Below are 23,877 nucleotides of genomic sequence, written 5' to 3' on the forward strand. Positions count from 1 at the left end.
TTCTGTTTATGAATCATGCAGCACGCGGAATGAGGTGCATCCGTCAGCAGTTGCTAGCACGACGACATGCGTCGCGTACGCGTCTCGGGCCACGGACTGCGACCGGCTGATGATGCTCCGGTGCTGAAACCGATAGTTCTCGTTTACCTATGTTGGTGGAGATTGGATTTGTGAAAAATGCGCCGGAAGGGTATCATCACCTATCGATCCGTTCGCGGTATGTTCTTCCCGGGCAAGAACGCTCGCGCAGATTCATCTTGCGTTCCGGAAGTCGAAGGGAAACGTAGCGGTTTGTGAAATCGGATCCGATCCGTGGTAGAGCAATGGGCACATAAATCCACAGTGCCTTTCTCCTTCATCTTGATGAGTCCATGAACGCTTCAACTTAGTCCTGATTCGGAGAGAGGTTTCGCGTTCTTTCCGGGCTTCCGAACCCGCTCGTAGATATCTAATCGATTATTATTGAGAATTATGTTCGAGATATGACAAGTTATTCTCCTTTCAGGGTGCTTGAGACTCGCCGATCGGGATTCCCGCTAGAACTGTATCTTCTTGTCTATAATTTGGATTTTCATAAACTTCGACTACTTCGCCTCGCCAATTTCCCGTCACTGGTTCTCTTCCGCGAGAGAAATGATCTCGGACGATTTTCACGCCAGAGTGCGAGGAGTCCTCTCCATTCTGCGCTCCTCCCCAGCATACCTGCATTCCGATAGTAATTTCTGATCTCCCAGTGCTTTCCAGACTCATCCGTTCCGGACGATTCTCCCGGTTGGGAGTCTGCCGGCGATTTCCGCGTTCCGGAGGCGGAGGTGAGGCTCTTCATATACTCCTGTCAGTCGTCTGTCGCGATTCAGCTCCGAAATAAGGGATGAGGAAGCGCAATTGGGAGATTTCTGATTCATCTAACGACGAATATTTCTCTGCAGTTGACTCCGATTCAACGGAGATTAGTGAAACTTGGAGTGACTTCTTGCGGAGAGCTCCGTCAAATGGTGAGTTACGCGAATGCGCTTTCGAGAGACTCCCTCCATGTCTGATGATGTTTTGCCTCCCTAAGGAGACACGCCTCCACCTATATATGTATACAGGAATACCTCGCATAGTGCGGATTTCGGGACCGCTCTTCTCAAGTCTCCGGTGATTCAAGTCAGCACTATTAGAGTCAGAGGGTCCGCACTATAGAAAACAACATACTGTGGATCCGATTAGCCGTATTGGAATCCGCATTATTCGAGACGCAGTGTCGGCACTATTAGCATGCGCACTGTCTGATCCCCATAGTGCGGACCCTCCGCTCAGCATAGGGCGGATTCAGATAGTGCGGGCCGCAGTATCGAAATCCGCACTATGCGAGGTTATTCACTTTTCGGGGGAGTCAGATTTCAACAGAGGTACTCCTCCACACACATGTCCCCTCTGGGCCAAGCGGATGAAACTCCGATCCATTGCAGGCGAAGAAGAATTTGATGGAGTCTTCGCACATCGGCCATGAGAGTGGGAGAACAACGCGGATGAGCTCACCAGCCTGGGATGAAGCGATCTGACTGAACAGCCGGGGACCCCTCCGAAAATCATCGTGAGGAGTTCGCGCTTACGTCCACGTTGCTTAGATATGCAGCTGCTGTCGGAGGCTGCGCAAAGTCCCCTTCGGGATCCGGATGCGTTGTCTCACTTCTCGGAGCTCCAGTTCGAGACTTATTGTTTTTATTTCAATGATGATGGTAGTGGAAGAAAAGGCGGAGTGAAGGCTGTGAATTGTGTTCAGCCTACATGCTCGCTCGTGAGTCGCCTATTCAATCCTATCTAGGAGCGCCTCGCATCGATATTCCGGTTCTGCGTGTCCGAAGGAGATGTTGCGGAAAGTAGTGCGCGACTGATCTTTCGGATGGACCTTTTCTAAATGATAAATGTAACTTAATTTCGAAGGGTATCCTTCCGTCTCGATATACATATAATAGTATGAAAGAACAGCAAATGTCTTCTCTGATTTTCCCTTGGTGAATGGATTGTGATCCCAATCAATTACTTCATCGGAGGAGAGCGGTCGTGAGGTTTCGAAAACAAGAGTGGATTGCAGGTCGTTATCCGGGCATCGGCGCTAGAGTCTCGGTCGTAGAACAAATGCAATTCCGGCGGGGTGGATCGAAGCACCACGGAGCGAACTGGAAAAATATCGCTCGTCTGACCTGAGGGTACAGGATCTGATGAATGAGCCCGGAAATCTCGATCAGGTCGAAAATGTGATCGGAAAAGCTGAATGCCGAAGATTCACCCAACGAGACCGCCCGCGGAAGTATGCACCTAAGCTTTATAGTATGACCGTCTACGAGACTCGAGCAGGCCTGAGAGCTCAGACCTTTCCCCAAGATCGTCCGTAGGGTCCGACCAGATTGCTGCCGTGGAAACCGGTCGGTCGATGATTGTACCGACACTCAGCCAGTATTCCTCATAAGACCCCTCCTCTCATCGTCAGATGGAGCCTCCAGCGTGTCCCTGAGAAGGTCACAGGCCAGTTCCATGGAGAACGATACGCTCCTAAAGTTGGGCCCGTTAGATTCCCGAGCCCACGGTAAGATTCGGGATTTCGAAAGGGAGCAGCGAATTTTCATCCGTGTACTAATCAGTCGGTGCATTCCAGTCTGAACTCCCAACGGAGCTTCTATGGATAGACTGGCATGCCCTCCAAGTGATATTGGGAAATCGGCCTCCATATTGTCGCTTCCGCCTCGGCTTATACATATCGCTCCTATAATCGGCTCGGGATTGATTCCATGCGCGAAGCACCAACCGTTGAGCGAACCTCCACAGTGTTGCCGTGTGCACATTGGGGGACTTTCGAGGGGGAAAGATACGCTCCTTCCATCCGTCATCCATTATCCAACCGCGAATCGCCGAGATTCACGGATCCCTGGGCGCAATTCAGGAAAAAGCTCATACGGAGCACCATCGCGCAGCTTGGGGATCCTCGAATCAGACCCCGATCGGGAGCTCATGGTGAGAGGAACGATGCGACAGAGATCCGGAACAAGTGATTCGATTATCGAGCGCCACTCGTACTCATTCTTCCCGGGTCATCGAACCAAAGTCCCAGGTCGAGCAGGAATATTTTGCGACCGATCTCCAAACAAGAATACATGAAGAATTATGTCATACTTGTGAGTACAGCACACCAGCCGAGTCGCCGAAGCAATTTCGGCTCAATCAGTCGAAACATGTCATGGCCCTGGACATAATCATCTCATGAACAACATCAGTGAGTGAGGCTTCTGATATCGCTACCCTAGTCGTCAATTAATGCTGATCGTCCCGCGAGGCGAGAGTCGTTCCCTGACGGCCGTAAACCGTGAAGCTCGAAAAAAAACGAATCATGATGCTATGGCAGGCCAATCAATGAGCATATCAGGTAGACACAAAGTTGCAATATTTCGATCTCAACTGCGATGACAGATGCCCGTCCGCGGAAATATTTCTATTTTGATTTGATTGAGATCGTTAGGTTTCGATCAGTCAATATTTTTTTCCGGACATAACCTCCGTCCTGGGATTTCTCCAGGAGATCCTCAAGGGAACAAGATACCGAGAAAGATGGGCGAACTTTGAATATGCTGTCTGGAGAAGACGAAGGACTCGTAAGTCATAAGGGACGTAAACTCCCCGAGATCGTATCGCATGACGTAGAGGCAGAGTATGTCGGGGGAATGTCTCGACCCCGTAAGCAAGGGCGCGGAGGGACAGGAATAGACCGTTCTCCACTTCAGACCAGCGAGAACAACAGCCAAGTAAACAGCGGTCAGAGAAGAGTATAGGGACCCGGGAGGGTCCGGAGCAGTGGACATCGGTCGGAGCTCTGGGGAGAGAATGCACGGGGCAGATGGCCGAGGGGATGGGTCGGGAGCATCGGCTGCTCGCCGAGATAGAAATGCGAACGGAGAAGGACGAACATGTCGGGAGACAACGCGAGGGGTAGGGGGGACAGGGGGGGTCACCGTCAGAACAGGGAGGCTCCGAAGCTGCATCGAACTGAAACGAGAGACGGGTTACTGCCGGACGGCCCAGCGGACCGGTGGCTGGGCGGCGAGACGGGCTCGCCCTCGGATAGACAGCACCGGCAACCAAGGGAAAAAGACGAGGGAAAATACCCTCTGAGGAGGGAGGTCTCGCCAGTGAGTGTCCCTCATCCCGAGACAACGACATATTGAAGTGTCGCCCAGGCTCCCTCCGTGTGTGTGAGATTCCGGGTGTGTGTGCATGTCTCCGTGTGTGCGTCCGTCCGGTCGGCCGTTCTTTCGTTGGTCGCTGTGCGTGTGTGAGTCCCGCGAACGAGCAGTGGATGCCGCGTAGAGGCGGGCAAGCAACCGAGCCGGGCGGGTTTCTCGAGGCCCAAGAGCTCCGCCCGCGGAACGGTCGCAGCGCGCCTGGTGGTGGTTTTCGGAAGTTGTACGCGGCGACATCGATGTCGGTAGTCGAGCAGAGAGCAACCGTAGCCTGTAGAGGACAGATGTGAGTGTGCAAAGTATTCGATTACTGAATGAATAGTGTTTTGTGACCGGAGACGTCTCGTTCATCGATAGGGTTACGTAATCGGTCCCATTTTCTCACCGCCAAATTCTGACGGACCTCCAATCGAGCCGTTTCCGATCGAGGCAGAAGAGGGGACTGCTTCTCCACTGGATTGAGAACGGACGGAGAACGGTGCACATGTTGTGGATGGTCAGGAACACTACGCCGATCATCACAGTACTGTGAACAGAGTTCTAGAGCTGACCCGTTCGCCTCAGAGAATTCGCCTCTGTGACTCGCAGCCACTCCGGCTGTGTTTGAGCCGAAGTGCAAGTTCGGAAAACTCAACATGTGGCCGCGCAGTGTGTCACTTATCGACGCCGGACGACTCGACAGCAAGAAAATGAGCGAGCAGGCCCGCGAGCCAAACAGAAACAGGAGAATCGTTCCTGAGAGTGCCGTCGTGAACCAGTAGTCCTGCTGAAGGGGCCCTTATCCACTGGGAAAGGTGCAATAGAGAGGGGTCCAGGAACAGAGACCTGAGGGAGCTGGGAAGAAGGAGGTGCAGTTCAGAACCGTAACGTTTGCACCAGCTGTGGTGAGCTCGCCAAACGAAGTCAAGACAGCTGTTCCGTCGACGATCACCACAGTTCCAGCGAGTAGAAGCCCCATGATCCCCCTCTGACCACAGCAGCCATTCTGGGAGTTGACCTCCGGGATTACGATTGCTGTTCAGCTTGTTTAATTACCAAAACCTTCCCCGTGAGTAGGAGCTCACGAGCGAGATCGTCATCGAGACTACTCCGAATATCCCTCATCGCTCCAAGTCCGGAGCGTCCAACTCGCGAAACTTCAACCATGAAGATGGTCCAATGCGCGGGCTGCGAGCGACCCATTCTCGACCGATTCTTACTGCACGTACTGGATCGATCGTGGCACGCTAAATGCGTACAGTGCAGCGATTGCCGCTGTAGTCTCAGCGAGAAGTGTTTTTCGCGCGACGGCAAACTCTTCTGTAGGAGCGACTTTTACAAGTGAGTGAGCTCTTTATCTCCACGGGTAGCTATCGATTTCATCGGGGAGGATATTCCGTTTTTTCCTCATTCTCGAGGGCATAAGACAGAGGGGGACCACGATCACCAGATTCGATGCGGCTGAACCGATGAGTGTCACGACGGACCGAGACGAAAACAGTAGCATTGTTTGAATATGTCGTGACTAGGAAAATTATTGTGATTGTAGAGTCTATGACGATACTGATGGTGTTGCCCTTGAGGCTGAGTTTGTTTGTGCACCTGCTCGCCGAATTCTGCAAGATGTGCGACATTGGTTGACAGATGTCATGCATCGCAAACTCACACATCAAGTCGCAACACTCCGGCGGAACAGCCTGGAGCTCCGAAACTGGTCGGGAAGCAGACCTGTGCTGCAGAGGAGAGCAAATGTGGAATCCTCTGGCTGGGAGACACTCCAAGCAAGCATGTGGGCTGAATTCGTACTTGGAGATATCCTGATGTTGGAAGAATCATTCAGCGCCGCCGTTCCTCCTTTTCACAAGCATCAGGGAGCGCTATTGCGTGTCGATGGGAGCGGGAACGATTGTAGAGCGAGAATAACCGGAAGGAGGGCGGGTGTACTGACAGGGGTAGAGCGAAGAACACCCGCAACAGAAGTCGACAGGGAACTCTCGTCGATAGAGAAAGCTGTATCAATCTCCGTCTCCGATTCCGGTCAACTGGCTCATCGGCTGATCTCTAAGCTTTTTCGAACACATGCTCGTTCATCGATATACGAGCGAGTTCATGATTTCCATAAACCGGAAGGGAATATGGAATTAGGGAGCCCGTCGCGCGACTCCTCTCGCATCAGATGTTTTGTGTCGATTTAGAGCTAGTCTAGGTGTTCATGGATCACAGTGAGTGAGTTGTTTGGTGGTTGACGAAGCTTTCAGTTTTTTTTTGTCGTGGATTTTTAGGCCGCTTTCGCTGAGTGCCTCTAACCTGTCCGCCTGACTGACTGACTACATTTCATGCTCCACATCGAACAATACTCTGAATTGACCGCTCTTACAAGCAAATTGAGCGTGTGGCTTTCGTACTGCATTAAATCCGATGACAATAATCATTATGACGGTACATGAATCGGAAGAAGCCATTTTAGGAACAGGGTTTTATCCTCCGCGGAATCCCCGAAAACTTCAGAGAATAACCGGGGGCTCCAAGAGCTACAAGAAATCAGGTTGATTTCAATTCCTAGACTTGCTTCGGCCAGACCTTCTCTGGAAATTTCGAATTGTAGGGCTCGTATGAAATTCCCTACCATGCTCGAAGTAGCTCGATTTGTTCGTCATTCGATCGATGCGCCCCGCGATACTTAACCTCGAGCGCTAGGTCATTCACTCGAAGGTGAAACTTGAGAAAAGTGACCGTGAGTCATGAGACGTGGAATGAAGGGATGATTTGACTGGTATCCTCCGTTGAAGAGTCGTGTCAAAGAGCTGGGTAGGGCCCACTTTTTTATTTGTCTGAATTCCCCGTCCCCGATTCGTTACCCAACACTCTTCCAACCGGAGAGAATTTTTTTCCTTTTTCTGCGGTCAGAAGTACCACAGGAAGCAATGGGTAACAAATCAAGTTTCAAGTATGCACATACTCTGCTCCAGTTTGAAGAATGGATCATTTTTACGATGAGGTGCTTATGGCTCGTTTATGACCCGTTTATTGCGCTGAGGCTATGTCCTGTCGTAGTTTCGGTATAAGCACCAGCAGCGCCTTCATCGTCGCTGCGTTTTCCCCGATAGAGAGAGTGTCGTCGCCGCCGCTGGTGCTGTTGTCGACTTCTTTTGCTCCCTATAACATCCCGGAGCTTTATGGCCTATCGACGTTCGTACGTCCGGTCGCTCGTCCACGGCCGAGCTTTACTCACTACAATAGACGCCGTCGTCGACGTCGCCGCTGAAGCTTACTGTAGAATGGGTGCGGTCTTGAGCACCTATAACAGGTGCTCGGAACTCTCGAGAACATTCTCAGACGTCAACACCGATTCTTATCGATGGGTCGCCCGCGGGGTAAATACGCGGGGACTCGATACACCGAGTATCGGACAACAAGGCGAAAAGTACTACGAAATGTTGACGAGCCCGGTTGTCTGTCAAAATGCGATTAGAGACAGCTTATGCTCTTCACTCCGAAGATAAGCAGCGCCACCGACGCTATCACGGTTGTCATCGGCGACGAATTCTCTTCGATGGCTTCGAGTCAGCGAAGCTTGCTGTGAGAAGTTTACATTCAACCCCACGGAACGGGTCGCGAGATCAGCCAAGCAATAGAGCGGACGACGAACTGAAGTGGACCGGCCGATTGATTGACTGACTGAATCAAGTCGAGCAGCTGACGTGGAGCGGTCGACAATCTTTTAGAAGTGCAGGAATACTGAAAATCCACTGATGGAACCCGCTCTCACGCGGGCTCCGGGTGTGTCAGTATCGCTCACAAAGCGTCGTCCCGAACGGAAAATTGATTCTCCGCCCCTCAACAATGCGTAATTTGCTCCTGAAGAAGACCACTGCGAGAGTTTTGTGCTTTCTGGTCGATTTAGGCCTTTGCGAATCGAGCAGACTTTTCTCTTTGTGGCAAAACTTCGCGCGAGGATGAGGTCGCAATCTCCGAGCGGGAGCAGCTGCCGAATTCTGAAAGTTTCGTCGACAGTGAGTCACGACCGACAACATTCGTAAGGGGAGAACGAAAGTCGAACGTTTCGCTGACCGCTCGGGTCCGGCTTGTTTTAGAAATCAGAGACATCAATGGCACCAGGAGCGGAATGTCTGATTTGACAAGGACTGGTCAAAAGTAATGCGACGAATTTGTCACTATTATCTCAAATGGTCAAAAAGCCTTCACTTGATTGGTGAGCGTGCTGTAGTCGGGTGGTGACGATGACGACGATTATGACGTTGAAGACAGAAAAGAAGAGACAGAGCACGGAACCGATGCGTCGTACTTCTGTGGCAATACAAGCGCCCATATTTATTTTTCTGTCGATGAATCGATCGCTTAGTCGATTGCCCGTTCCGTTTGAGGCTAAATACTCCTGACGGTGCGCTGAACATGGAGAAGAACTCTTAACTGCCTGGTGGATGCCTACGCTCCCGAGCGAAGAAGCTGAATGACAGAAGATGAAATCGCGAGCTCCGCGCGTGTTAGACCGGCACACGCGTCGCTCTTCTGCGGCTGAGCTGAGGTCCGCAGTTGTGGCTTTCCCTTGTTACCGTTGGCGCAGGGGCAGCACACGTCGCGTTGTCTTCCGTGTCTATCTAGTGAAGTATGGGATGGACAAACGACGCAATTGGCAGGCATTGCTTTAACCTGTCTGTTACCTGAAGTTCCCGAAATTAGGCGCAATGGTCCTCAAAGTAGAGCCTGATTGGGATCTGTCGTTCCTGCGATTCTGGGTCCCTTGCTCACGGAATCACCAGAGAGCCCCTCCGTCATCTTTGCCAGGAAAATTTTCGCTGTGGTTTCTGCAGCGTTTCCGTCTGTGCCGCGAGTGCTCTGGCAGTCTCCACTGAGTTCCGCGCCTCGACATTTGCTCGTTATCCAACTTGTGTCGAGTCCGCTAGATTTAATACGACCTGTTAGCGAGTCGTTACAGACCTGTTGCACTCCTTCGCAGAAGGGAGCAAGGGCGCGTTTAATGTCGTAATGGGAGATTTCTGCTCATCTTCTTAACAAGCTACTCTTGCGGCTGCTGTCGTTTGAAATCTGCATAACAATAGCGGGAAGCCGACCGACTGTTTGCTCGGTTGGATGTGTGCTTGGAAGGGTGTCGGCGGATGATGACGGCGCTCTGCAGAGATGAGTTGAAGTGAAGATTGGAGGAAGGGGGCGAGGGGTGCTCGAGGGGGATTTAGCTGCTTCTAATTGTTTGCGCCTTTTATTCTCCGCATCGCTCTCCTACCCGCAGTGGTGAATAATGGGCGGAGTGCCTTAGTTAAGAGCTCGAAGCCTACTTGAAATCAAGCTCAATTGAACGATGAAAACGGCGGCAGACACGTGATAGAATTCGGATTTGGCCAGGGAATTTCCTTGCGATTCTCGATGGTTGGAGAGTGTGTAATTCGGAACTCACGGATTTCCGTCGATTCGTGAGGAACCGACCGCTGCGGAGCTCCGATGTGGTGGGGCGTTCCTATGATTCCACAACGAGGTAACAGTCGCAATCTGAAGAGAAGCGGGAGAAAGGCGCTGTTCGACCATGTATCATGCGATTGCAGTGAGGACAACGATTTCCCTGCAGCACAAATATTTGGAGTAACTTCTCCCGCTCTCCTCCCCTGAGACGAGCACCCGCGACAAAGAGTCGCAGCTCGGGGTGCTGCTGATGATGCCGAGCTAGAGTACACGAGGTTAATAGCATCTTCAACAATTAACACCGTCGATCATTTTTGCTCGGCTTCTCGAGTTGCCTCGCGAGTTTTTCCCTCGTCTACGGCGGATGGGGAAAAGAAGCGCTCACAGCTTGCTTTCCACAAGTCTCCATCGTAACTCGCACGATCATCATTTTCTGAAACCTCCCTTTCGTGGGCTCCGGAAGGGGGCGAGACGGTGAGCTGAGATTTTTTAACTGCCGCGGAGCCTTATTTGTGAGCAGAACTCTCTGTTCCGGCGACGTGGTGAATTAAGAGATTATTCACGATTATCCGCGCAGTCTCCAACCGGGGAGGGTGTCAATCCGTCCATCCTCAGAGCCCATGAATTCTTTCCAGCTTCGATTTACTCCCGATGGTCACGGGCGAGCCTGCGTGCACGAGCTTCCCTAGTCCGGGCACGGGGGCTCCTGTGTACTCACTGTAGTTCCACTTGAGGCTAGTATCCCCCTTGTTTGGTCGTTTCTCACGGAAGAGAATCCTTTCAAAAAACGACTCGCAACCTATGAAAGATGTTCTTATCTGGAGCCCACCTTCATCCGTTCCTTCGCTCGTCCGTCCGTACAGATATACCGCTCCACGCACATGTACGGCTAACCGGCGCATGCTCTTTGAATAAATCAAAAAAGCCTCACGCGATGCCCTGTACATACAACTGTTCTCATCCAACCGTCCATCTCTGCCAAGAATTTCTCCTCGACGAAGACTCGCTCTCTAAATGCAATCTGAGCGAGTTTGCGCATCGAGAAATCTGAGAGGCAAATCGTAATCCATCTCGAAACCGCCCTTCCCTCCCTCCTTTTTCTCATATCTCCGCGCCCGAAATACCGTTTAGAATGTCTTACACAATTATACTCATGGGTTGTGAGGAAACAATGACAACTCGCGCATCCTCCGACGTTGGGGTCAGAGAATTTTGAGTGCGGTCCTCGTGCTCCGATGCAAACTCGGACGCACGAGGAAATGATGGAGATCAGCGCCTTCTCTTGTAATGAGGATTAATGACCATTATGGTAAACAAGTAAGTTTCGGTCTCGTCCATCACTGACCGGGACCATCCTAAGGCTTTGCAGCTGGGGATTAGAGGAGATTTAGCGTCGATTCCTTTCCCGCTCTCCCGACACATCTCCCACTCGTTTGCTACTTCCGACTCTCGGGGAGGTGTTGTTCTCTCGTTGGCAAACATCGATTCTCTCCCACAAATCGAAGTTCATGGAGGGAGACCGGACACTGAAACGATTGCCGGAACCCTTGTCGGCTGGCACGGGGAGCTTTGAAGAAAGTCCCCGAGGAATCCCGACAGCGAGCAGAGATTCAGTGCTGATGCTGATTGACAATTTTCGCGCGGCTAATACGTAATATTTTCTGCTCGGTATTTCCTCCCGTCACGTTCCATCCTGAATATCGAATGGCTGGAGAGCTTCTGCGGCTGCTCAAGCCTTGGTCCCGAGACTTTTATCGTCTACCGGTCGACTGTTGCTACTGCAAAACATCGTAGTCGTAAGCCAGTGTCATTTTAAACTGCGCACTTTATCTCCGGAGACCAGGCCGCACATACTCCACGACATCCACCGGAGAAAAAAACACTGATAAGACGAGAGAGGACCAAGCCATCACTTATTCCGTCCACAACGGAGACTAAGCGGCTGGCTCTACGCGCAAAATTCTTCAATTCCAGTCTCAGGAGCTCTTTCGCCTCAATTCTAAATCATCATACGTATACGCGGCTGGATACCGAATAGTATCTCGTGATGTGAACCTGACCGGGAGGAGGCTGCGGGTCATCATGCTCCGGAGCATTCCGATCAAATACGCAGCGGGGAATTTCGCGCCCAGCTGTTCTTGCGACGAGACTGCTACTGTTGGCGGTGCTTTCGTGGGAGGGTCGAACACTTGCCAAAACATCGAACATCATCCCCCAGGATCATTCCGATGTGAGGCAGGGGTTGCAGACTTGCACGAGCGAGTGAGCGATCGGACGAATGAATGAATGAGTGAGTGAACGCCGCCAGGCCAGCTCAGCATACTCGTCGACCGCATTCCTCCTGCTCAACCCCCGCTGAACTCTGGCCGAAGTTCGGGCCGAGTTGAACTTCCGCTCCTCCTGACATGGTAGCGGGAGCCGCATTGTCATCGCTTGAGCCTTTCGAGCGCCCTCATCAGAACGTACGGAAGCAAAATACGAGCTGTCGTCATACGTCCAAAGAGAACGATTGTAACCGCGTCGCACGAACACGCGAGCCCTCGCACGTGATGGAAATATATTCACACGCATTCATGTGTGCGACGGACCCTCTGGGAGCACAGACACAATATTTTTTCCTCCCGTGCCACCATTCGCCCGGATCCAACTGTCTCGCGACTGGTCTGCGGCATTATGTGACGCGGAGCTTCGGAAGGAGGGCACAGGTTCTTTCGATCATATTTCTACCATCGTTCATTTCTCCCCTCGCTTCCTCTTCCCCCATTCCCGCACCCTCGGCCCTCAGAGATCTCCGCCGTCTCCGGGTCCCGTCTCCCATACTCCTCCCTCTTGCCTGGCGTTCGTTTCATCGTGCTCGCGAGGCGGATGAACGGGCCCACATGCTCTCAGGAGACGTCTTACATCTTTGTTGGGATCTCGGAGGATTTGCGGATTTGCCGGCGAGGAAATTGGCCACTTCGGTTTCACCATCCACTGACCGGGGCGTCCCTTGACCTCGAATTTTTTTTTCCAACACATTCCGGTCGCATCGATGCGGTGCACCCAGGAACAGATCGTGTTAGAATTTCAGGGTTCAGATCTGTGAAATCAATGGGACACCATCCTTGTTTTCCGGAATTGATATCGATTCAGGGGACGATTGCTGGCAGCGCGTTGCAGACTCTTGCCTCTCGAGGAATCAGTCTAACCTTGAGCAACTTGTGGCGCGATCGCGTGTCGGCGCACATCCTGAGTCTAATTGTAGGATTGCTCCGACGCGAACAACGAGATGAATGCTGCTCCTCGATCCAGCCCCCGGTCAGATATACACGGTGTGGCTACGAGCCGACAGACCCGAACTCATGAAGGGATACAATGGATGGAGAGGATGGAACCTGCTCGGGAAAAGGGAAACGAAGGCAACGACAACGGAGCTCGTACCCCTATTTACTCGGAGGCTGGTTGAACGGGGAATTATCGTTCTCGCAGCATCTCTTTCATTGTTGGTCCAGCAGACCTAATGATAACCGCCCCTATCATTTTGTTCTCTGATGCATTGATGACAGTGAACTCGATTTGTTGCTAGATACAACTTCCGCATATTGTCTGATCGCCCCGACCGCATGGCGAACCGAATTATCGTTGTCTTCGGCCTCTCGACTGACCGGGACAGAAGAAGTATCGGACACGGAAATAAGTCCAATAACGATATCGAATATCGATTTAGAATCGTATTGATCGAGAATCCGAGATGTGCATGAGTATTTTTTGAGAGAAATAGAACGGCGAATTCCCGAGTATCGGAAAATTCGGCGTTTGTTGATGAGCATGGGAGAACCTTCAAATCAGGTTCCATGACTAAATACTACTTGTCGTGAATAATTTCTGGTAATCGATTCCCTCTTGATATTTCAGACGTTTCGGAACGAAATGTGCCGGATGCGCCCAAGGAATATCCCCGACTGATCTCGTACGGCGGGCTCGATCGAAAGTTTTCCATCTGAAATGTTTCACATGCCTCGTCTGCCGGAAGCAACTGTCAACTGGTGAAGAGCTTTACGTGTTGGACGAGAACCGCTTCATCTGTAAAGAAGACTACCTCAATCAGAGACAACAGGGTGAGCATCAAGGAAATTCAAGAAAAAACTGTTGGAGCTGAGCAACGATAGCTCTCTCTGATTCGCTCAACGACAGCTCGCGTTCGTGAAGACTTCGTGGGTGACGCTCCTGAAGTAGCCGGTCGACTGTCCGTCGGTTTCCGTCGGAGATCGGTCACTGAATTTTATTCTTTTCTCGTTACTATTCCGCTTGTCTATCGTTTTCTCTCTCGATCCTATTCGAACTCCGCGATGTTGACGATGAGCGACGAGTTTTCAAAGCGATTCAGTCTGTCCGCCAGTCTCTCCCTAGACCGGGCTTGGTGGCTTTCCTCGGCAGTCGCTGCAAGCTGACTGTCTGGCTGACTGACTGACTGTCGGGTTGGCCACTCCATCTCTGGCTGGCCTCTCCAAGAAAAGAAATGTCACAACATCGGCTTCTCCGACTTCATTCTCACGCGACAACAAAGGAGAAGAAGACAACTTTGAACCTCAGATGGATTCGTAGTTAATCGGCGGGACGAAGTTCTTGGCTCGCCTCAGGGAAAACACAACTCTTGAAGGTGAAGCAAAAATGAGATATAAAGGGCTCATTACGGGCTCGACAAGGAGCTCGATCGGACATCGAATGCTCGCGCGACGTGTGAAGAGAAAGGGCCGCACTGAGGAAATCGGATGTCTGATGGTCTGAGGGTCCCGATCTGACCCCAAGGTGCCCACGATGAACGAAGATCGTGTTTACGCGGATCGGAATCATGGAGCCAAGAACGGAAACATTTATTACGAGCTGAATATTTATTACTGTTTTTGTTCTTCATCGACGCGAGAGCGATGGGGAGAGTGCCTTATCGCAGCGCAGAGCAGTTGTCGTCGTTTCGTTAATGTATTCGGAATTGCGTGAGAGCTTAGCATGAAGTAGCTCGGCAGCAGACTGAAGTATCACAAATCGATGTCATTGAGGTTTCGTCGGGGGAGTCGGTGGCATGGCCGGGCCCGACCGCGGGGTTCACGCGTCCGGGGGCAAACATCAATAGCCTAACGGGGCAGGCTAATAAGCCATAATGTGGGTGATGAATATTTCACACGCCGCTGCCGCTGTCGCCATCGTCGGTTTCGTTGTTCATTATCGAGGCTGTGAGTGTGCGTGTATTCGGATGTCGGTCGTACTTGTCGTGTCATGCATTGTGCTGGTTGCAGCATGCGGTCGCCTGACGACAGCAACAACCTGGACCGATGGATAGCCAATCGATTCGTGGCCTCAAACAGTCGAGTCGGACTCAACTTCTCCTCAGCTCCCTCGCTATCCATTCCCGGCAGACGCGCACCACTGGAGGAAGAAGTCTCTCGTCCGCCCCTCAAGAGAACCCATTTCTCTGTGGAAGAAGTTGTCCCGTTTTATTGTTTCGAGGGCTCAGTGGACCAGATGGTCTCCTGAGGGACTCTCCACCGACACCAGGCTCAGATCTATGTGAGAGTTCCCCCCCTTTGGGTCTCGCTCGTCTGCTCAAACTCTCGGTCTGTCCCTTCGGCGACTCGGTCTGACATTTTCTCCAACCTTCATTCTCCGAGGGAAGGAGCTCGACTCGTCTCAGCTTGCTGGATTAAGAAAGCTCTTGAATTCCTTCACATAAAACAGCGAGCAATAGAATCCCCATACTTCGGAAAATGATCAGCTGCGGATTGCGATCCGCGAGTCCGGACACCCGAGAGCATCAAGTATCCACCCGAGTTCCTGGGCGTTGTCGCAAGCGAAATTCGTGCTGATAACGTATTCTCCGTCGAGCCTGAAACTGGATATAGAAAAATTCTGCCGCTTATGTTGGGCTGAGGCGGACGTTCGCATGTCTCTTCGATGCTTTCGCTCATTGAGTTTTGAACTGCGACGTACGTCAAGTCGCCCACGTCCAACGACAATTGGCGAGCTTTCCGACTAACCGAGAGGCTCGAGCGCCCATTTATTTTGATACCGCAGTGCTGTTTGAACGCAGCGCCGCCTTGAGAATTCATTCGACTTCTGCTTCTCTTTCTTTCTGGCAGCGGGTTTGCGCGGAAGGACGGGCGGGCGAAGATTTTTAAAACAATATTTGTCTTCGCGAAAGCCAACGGTAGTAGATCCGTCGGCGAATCGGCTCGCCTGTGGATGACGGGATCAGATATCGTCGTTGGAAGCCGTGGATGCATTCAAATCGAGGGAGAGTTACGACTTAACCCTTATTTCTCCCATCGATGGAATAGAATCCGCCCCCCATCTTCCCCTTCGGAAAAAATGTCATGGGCGTACGATAGAAGTTGCTTAATTTCCCTGCGCGGAGCGTTCACTGAGACAAGGGGTATTGGTGGTAGGTTTTAAAGATATATCCCCGATTTTAGAGGCGTCGTCGGGCGATCGTTGCGGGGTCGGCCGTCGGCTGCGAATAGGCCAAATGTCGTGAACTTTTTCTCTCGTTCAAGAGGAAGACCTAGACGAACAAGACGCACGCTGATCGTTGTTGAATCAACGACAAGCACAACAGCAGAAGCCGCCGGCGCAGCAACAAGGGGCCTAAAGGGGCGGATTCAGACATGATTTGAGCGCAAGAAATCCCGCACGTCCGGTGGCACGACTCTTTTAGAACCTCAAGCAACAGCAGCCGCGGTGGCTCGGACGGCCACGACAAGCTGAACGCAGAATCGAAGCTTTTGAAACCTTCTATTTTTCTCTGCAACACTAAGCTTCGTCTCGAGTTTCAAGAACATTGTCGCCGCCAGCTCTCCGGGACAACAATGGAATTTAAGAACAATATGGAATTAAGATGTCGCAAGGATTTTTCCACCGACAGTTTTTTCTGTTCGCAAGATTTCGACCCTCTCGGGGATTCAAGTTCAGAGGGCTGGGTAACGAGGGGACGCATCTTGGGATAATCACCGAGGGCTCGAAGTCAGAGATATTCCGGCTGTGAATCAGTAACAGAAGCGTATTGGATGCCGCTACAGTAACCCACTCACAGAATCGATCGCTGTTCTCGGCGAACAGACCGGAATCACGCCACGCGAATTCCGTCGTTGACAACTGACGTCTGACTGAATCGTCCACTTACCTTACATTCGTCCACCCGTTTGGGGGGTTTCGACGAATCGGCGGAGCTGCCGACCGTCGAGCGAGTCTGTCCGTCCGTCCGTCATACATTCAGCCAGCCAGTCAGTCAGGCAGCTTCCCTCCGTCAGAAGAAAAACCTCCTCTCGATTTGCTATTCATCTGGCCGGCTTTCTTTTGAATGTCGATGTGCAGCAAGAGAGCGCGTGGTGGGCCGAGATAAACCGATGACTACGCGACTCGACGGAGCTACGCTCGACTATGGAGACGAGAGAGGGCGAGAGGAAACTACGAGGAGAGATGAGGGAACACGGTGGTGAAGCTCCCGAGGCACGCGGGTCGTGGTGCGGGTGTTGAGACTGCTCAAGGACTTGGGGTTTTCAGGGGCATCGGAGCAAATTCATGGCGAGTCCATGCGGGGGAGGGGAAGGGGGCGAGGGGCGGTGGCTGCAGCAGTGGCGGCGGCGGCGAGAGGCGCAGAACGTCTTCCCATGAAATCCCAGGGAGACGGTGGATGTGCAAAGAGAGCGGAGATGGGGTTAGGGATCGGCAGGGGCGAGTCGAAGCCAGAAGCGACAGATCGGATTCCGCCTAAGTCTGTCCTATTCGTCCGGCTTGCGCACTATTCATTTTTTTCCTTCTTCCTCGTTCTCTTCTCGTTAATCCCACCACCACCTGGGGCCCGCCTCAAATCTCCGTAAATCCTGTATCTGTTGGATAGCAGGCGCCAACCAGCATCGGCGAGCAATGCGGTGCCGCCGGAAGCGGCGGAGGCGCCCTTCGTATCGCCGGGTTCGCCAACCTACGACCCTGCAATGCTTACGAGCGGATATCTCCGTCGATTTATTCCTCCGGGTCTTCGATGATTCAAAGGAGCAGAGCGCGGTGGCGGAAGACCGAAAATCGGGAGCGAAAAATTCGAAATTCCGAAGAATCCGCACTCCGAGCCTTGCGCCTGGTCGAGCGCTCTGAGACTCTTCGCGCGAGCTCCTCCGCCCGCCCGCCCGTCCGTCCGAAACGACAACAAGTCGTGGGCGAGTCCTGCTCCGATCGGCTCGGAACACGCACTCCGAGGGAGTCGAGCACCACGACCAGGAAGCCGCACAAGTGGTCTCGAACGTTCAGGGATTCTCGTATGACATGAGTTGTCCCGCTGTCGAGTGCGGCGGAAGTCGCGGCGGCTGCTGCTGCTGTTGAGTTCCATACAGCAATACCGAGACCACGGCCGTGCACACTGGCAAGCAGGCAGACCGGCGGACCGACCGGCGAACGAGAGAACGAACCAACAAGTCCGTGGCAGGAGGACTCTTTTTGTCTTAGGACCCACGCTGAGGAGGCTGTCAGAAACAGACCCCAGAAGCCGGCGCCAACAGCCGGCGAGCGACGACGGGTTCTTTCCGAGGACGATCGCTTTGCCGACAGACTCCCTCGCGATTCTGCGAGCGAGCAGGCATGCGACTCAGTCCGCTAGCTAGCGAGCAAGCCCTCTTGTTCGTCCGTCTGCTGCAACTGAAATTGGAGCTCGCTTCCATTCGAGCTTGTACGTCGACGAAGGGGGCTTAATTCTTTGTCGCTGCCGATTTTTTTCTTCTGCTCGCTCGGCCGTTCGTTCATTCATTCGGTCGCCCGCTCAGTCGATCTGCCTGTCCGCTCGTCGGGCTCTGCGATTCTTGTCGTGAAGGATTTTCAGAACGGCACCGTTGTCGTGCCCGAGCCGCAGTTGCAGCGTCACGTCGATATGACTCGAGGTCGAGACTCGAGCTCGGAGTACCTACTTTCGCGAACGCCCACTGTACCTGACAGAATACGGTGTGAGATGATTTGGATCCGCTAGAATCTAGCGGCTAGATACTGACGTCTGAGAAGAGTGCCTGACCACTTGGTTGAGGAGCCGGAGGGTCGCGAAATATTCCCAAAGTATCCGACGGAGGACGAGGCAAGTCAGAACACTCCAATGGACATCTGTCGTCGTCCTCGAAAAAGGACCGACCAATTCCGAGAAACTGTGGGGAATCTGAGAAGCTGGAATTCGATCGACGGGGGTTTCGGCGTATGGCCAAAATCCTCTGAATGAGTCGCACCAGACGGCGCGTCGAAGACTTTTTCGAGCTTTCAAATTTCCAACGTACGACGAGGAATTTCGCAACCTAGACGATTCAGCAACGACGCTCCAGGGTGAAGCTCTCTGTAGGCGACGAGTCTATGATGATGGTCGTATCTCGAACTTACTTTGTTGAAGCTCTCCACGCAATCCGATGGAATGTTTGGTCGGATTCAGTGCGGTGTGGGCCTTCCTTGGCTCTTTGTGAAAGAAGTACTCACGTCCCCTTCTAGCCAGCGCTGCCTTTCGGCCTGCTCCCTCGGAGACACAGCTTGGGTATCAGACGGATAGACAGACGGACAAACGGACCGGCGAGCGAGAGACGGAGTTTGTGGATTCCTCCGCTCATGTTGTTGTTGTTGTCGTCGTCGTGTCAATGGAAGCCCGCCGTAACACACAGCCCTCGCCCCCTCTCTCTCTATCCGGGCAAGTCTTTGTTTGGTCGTTTTAGACGTCGCCGCCCTCGTCGCCAACCTCTTCGCTGTAATCTCGCTTGCCTCGATCGTATTTTACTACAGCCTGGCGCCCTCGTCGCGAGCGATGTGAGCTGGTGACCTCGTGCTCACCAACAACTGACACCAGCCGCACTTGATACAACTACTCGCCACTCTTCGGCTGTAAATTCTCGATTCCGTTTGTGAGGACCTCTGTGACAACAAACACCGAACCCACGCGGAGGAGTTCCGTGATATATTTGCTTTTGATTCTAGTGAAGATCCACGCCATTTGTCCGAGCATCCGTCCCCTTCGCCGTTCTGGCTCTTTGCGACATGTCGACCCCAGTGACCTCGAGCCGTACGCGTACGATCGAGCACCGCGCTTGCCCACAGTTTCATTCAGGTTTTCCGTTTAGAAACGACAAATCAAATCGGACCTCGTTCTCCGATAGTCCAGTAACGGATTGTAGTCCGAGCTCACGCCTCGCTGATCGCTCCGGAATTCGGAGGAGACATTCGTTCGTAAGTGCTCTACCGAGGGTATGAGGGTAGGGGGAGGGGGTTGTAGCCAGCCCGCTGCTCAATCCTCCCGTTCGATATCCTGCAAATTAACGCAATGGATGTATGTCCAATACATTCCTCGGCAGAAGGGCCCGACTATCATTTTTCACTGGGTAACAGAACTATTCGTTCCTACATCAGAATCGAATTCCCATTCGAACTACTCAGAGCGCTCCCCAGCGCGAGCCGCTCCGCCTCCCTCCACGCAGGAACGGTCCCATCGATCCCTTTGAAATATTTCGGCGCCAGCGTAAGCGATCGACCTGGCGCTCCTTCGAACACTGGCGGTCCCAGGTCCCACAGGGAGAGAATCGACGCTGTATGGTTGAAAGCGAAGACTAACCAGAAGGTTATGTAAATCAGAAATCACATCTTCGGAACGAAGATAGAGTGGTGATGTCCCGGGCGAAACTCCCAGGAACAAGACGGAACTTCCGTCGGCTACCTAGGCGATTTCCATTGGACTTTCAAACGATCCGGGGGGATTCGTCAGGAAGCCAGTCGCTCCACCTCGCTGCTGTTCATCAGTAAGCAAGTCGACCAGCCGTGCGAAACTGGAGCTCCACCTTGAGGGAGGAACGATTAAGGAACGGGTGAAAAGTTTCCTCGAGTCACTTCGCTCCGAGTATTTTATCCTTAACGAACGGCACTCAAACATTGCTCAGCTTCGCGGTCTCGATTCTTTAGCGGTTTCTCGGAAAAGAAGAGCGTCCCCCCAAGAATCGCAGCTCGCACATCCCAATAAACTAGCAATGGAGAGGATCGACAGAAGGGACATGGCTGAAACTTTCGCGGGGATTTCTGGGGAATCGGGGAATCGATGGGTATTCCGTCAGAGAGATTGCGGGTCTTCCTACCACGGGGGAAGGACAAAAGCTCCGATTGATGTCTCCTTTATCGAGGCGGCGAGTTCTCACGAGACAAAAACTGCCGGCGCGGATCCGCTGTCGGAGCCGGCTTACAAAGAATCTGTGACCGTGTGTTTTGAGTAGATACTTTTTATATTTCACCACTTTTTTTTATGCGTCGTAGTGACGGCGGCGACGACGGCGGCACTGTTTCGGTGCCGACTTCTTCTGATCCACGTACCTGCCCCATACGGGAGGAGAGAAGAAGAAACGAAGTAGCTTTATCCCATAGAGTGGGGACAATGACGTCGGTACGGAGTGGAGGGGAGGGAATCCGTTTTTCACAAACACAACGACAACTACCGCGAGCGCACGGTCAACGACTACTCGCCCTGTAATTTGCCGCGACGGCAGATCTAAGTACAGCTTCGGAGATAAGCCTACAGAGCAGAAATCGCTCGATGTCGCTCTGCACCAACAGCGTGGCACTTTCCCATACAGATGTCTCAATCCAAGACACATCACGAATCCGAACGCTCGGGAGATATACCGAAAATAGTCTTAACAGTTTCGAATCTTTCGTGAGCGACGATCTCCATGCTACGAGGACCAGCGAGAGCGCAGTGCAACAGTCTCACTTAGTCGCTCTATCAGGGAGCCGGGAAGCCGGAGGGGGATGGAGTGAGACGATGGGAATGAGTTTTCGCAATTGAGATTTTTCTTTTGGCGCGCTCTCACCTGAGTCAGCGAGAGCAACCTCGGCGATCAGACGATTGCGGTGCGCTGTGGAGCTGCAAGAGAGGGACTGGATAAGCGGATGAATGAGCTGTCGTCGGCGGTGATATCTTCCCTCTGGGACGAGAAGAGGGAAAGGGGTCATCGCATAAGTGGAACATTCAGTCAATTATTCCAATCGTTCGACTTTCCAGCTGGTGTTGAGAAATGCCTAAATCCACGCCAGGTGAAGTTGCTTGGTTGGTTTTGATCGGGGAAATATGCAAATCAGGTCGTGATTTATTCCGCTGTAATTTATGGTAGTGCTCTTTCGACTATATTCTTCCGTAGCGCGGTGAGAGCTGTCGGGGAGAGATCGTTCGGAGCTGGCTAGTCTGTGTGGTGCCGAAGCTGTTCAAAAACTTCATTTGTCTACTTGTTGACAACTTCATCTGAATTCTCTCTCTGGCGCTTCCGAGCTACCCCCGATTCCTCCCTCCGATACTCATCGCATGACGAATCGACACGGAGTTCTAAAATACTGACCTTCCTCTTTTTCCGCTCCATGCGTCTCTCGGATTCGAAATCTCCGATGTCGTATGATATTTTCCGTCGGTTCTATCATCTCCGCGGGAGGTAGCACTGGATCCAACGAACCATCCAGGACGATTCCGGTTGGGGAAAGAGAGGGGGGGGAGGAGGGGCTGCAACGGCTGAGGGCACTTGAGCGAATATCCCCGAGATTATTCCTGAAACTTTCGCGGTCACGGCGCCGAACTCATTGCGCTTCTCAGCCGGAGTGGCGTCCGAAGTAGCGGCGGAGCGGGAAGATATTTCTCAGGCAGAGATTCCTCGCCCGCTATGCGCTGACAGCGGTACTTTCCTCGTTCCCGGGAGCTCTGGAGTGCGGACGATATCGTCTCTACGCGGATGGAGTATCCAAACAAAATGCGTCGGGACGTATTCCTTTTCGGAACGAATGATTTCAATCCTCGGCGTCGAGGTGACCGGGGAGCGAGACTCTACGTAATCCTCTTCCGAGCTGGGCTCGCGGCTGAATATTCCAGCACCGATACCGAGATCGCTCAGCGATAGAACACGGCTGAGAGTTTCCCCTCTTCGCTCTCGAACATGTCAGAGGAGTTCAACGCCGCTTCGGTCGCACCGCAGTTCCTCCCGTGTCTTGATAACCTCCGGCAGTGCTTCGCGGTTCGTGCGTGCCTGCTATAGCAAATGGAGAAGAACTCGCGGTCCGCAGTTTCAACAAAAAACCCAAAGGAAAAGATCTCCTGGATTTATACCGCATACACATAGAGAGCTCCCTCGAGAGCCTAATGGTGAAATTCAGGGTAAGAAGAAGCTCGCCGAGCCGGCTGGCTGTCTGCTTCCCCACTAAGCTTAGTAATCCCAGATCGAGAGATAAACAGGGAGAAACACCGACTGAGGAGGCGGAGCACGGATCCGAATGGAAGCTATGGGCTGCAAAAGACTGAAGAAGATCGTAGCCTTGAGCCTCGGATGATATACGTCTGTTTGCCGCTCCCAGCTTCCGACGTTGTTAGAGACGAATGCTGAACAACAAGTCAATGAATCGTTCCGAAAGAAAAAGATGGACGAGGGGAAGCTGACAGAGAAAATACGTCATCAGCAGTCGGCGAACTCTATGTTTCTCGCCCAAACTCAAACTCTTCTTTTTTATTCGTCTCGAACGATCATATCCTCGGTGTTTAGGCCTCTCGCGAGTGCTTCGGTGAGACGACGTTTGAGGGAAAAAACGGACATCTCTATTCATCGGGTCACGCGAAACTAAGCATCTCTATTCAAAAATCCCAGAGTTCTTGCTCCGCGCTCGCTCCATCTCCGAGAGCTACGTCGAATCCTTAATGACTCGACGATACTTCCCCGATCCTTATCCGATGCTTTCGATGCATCTTCGGGTTCAGAGCCCTGGATCAGATCCGGACGTCGGATGATCGTTCGCATGACGGACACCTTCGTCAGCCATGCATGTGGATGACCTCTGCGGCAACGAGTGAGACCTTGACAGCTCCGGTAGCAGACGTTGAAAGATGTCAGAAATGTTTCTAGCGTTCTTTGTTCGATTTTCCCAGCATGCCGGCGCTGGGCCCGCGGATCCCGTGTACGGTCGAAGATGAAATCAATAGAACAAGAACTCGCTCCGTCGTACCGGCGACCTCGTTCCGTTGCGCCGGAGCGAAAGTCCCCTTTTCGTCTGTCTGTTTGACCGTGCATGCGTCCGATCGCCCGTCTGTCGATCCATCTATCTCTTCGTCCGTTGGTCTGTCTGTGGATCCGCTCGTTGTTGTCTTATGTTGAATAATGCCACCGTGGCCAAGCACGAAATTCCGTGACTGGCCTCCGTCGCACACTTTCTGACGGCGACGTTCGCATGTTCTGACCGACCGACCGACCGA

At 52.6% G+C, this 23,877-nt stretch overlaps 1 protein-coding gene across 1 annotated transcript in view; it reads left to right on the plus strand.

Annotated features, from left to right (window-relative positions):
* Positions 1 to 5,361: 5,361 nt before the first annotated feature.
* LOC100904669 (LIM/homeobox protein Lhx1-like) overlaps positions 5,362 to 23,877 on the plus strand; it is a 33,288-nt gene continuing 14,772 nt past the window's right edge. The window contains exons 1-2 of the mRNA XM_029112142.1: positions 5,362 to 5,537; positions 13,527 to 13,729. Of these exons, the coding sequence (XP_028967975.1) occupies positions 5,362 to 5,537; positions 13,527 to 13,729 (379 nt within the window). The remainder of the gene's footprint in view (positions 5,538 to 13,526; positions 13,730 to 23,877) is intronic.

The sequence above is a fragment of the Galendromus occidentalis genome, unplaced genomic scaffold, assembly GCF_000255335.2.
Source record: "Galendromus occidentalis unplaced genomic scaffold, Mocc_1.1 scf7180000077484, whole genome shotgun sequence".
NCBI lineage: Eukaryota > Metazoa > Arthropoda > Arachnida > Mesostigmata > Phytoseiidae > Galendromus > Galendromus occidentalis.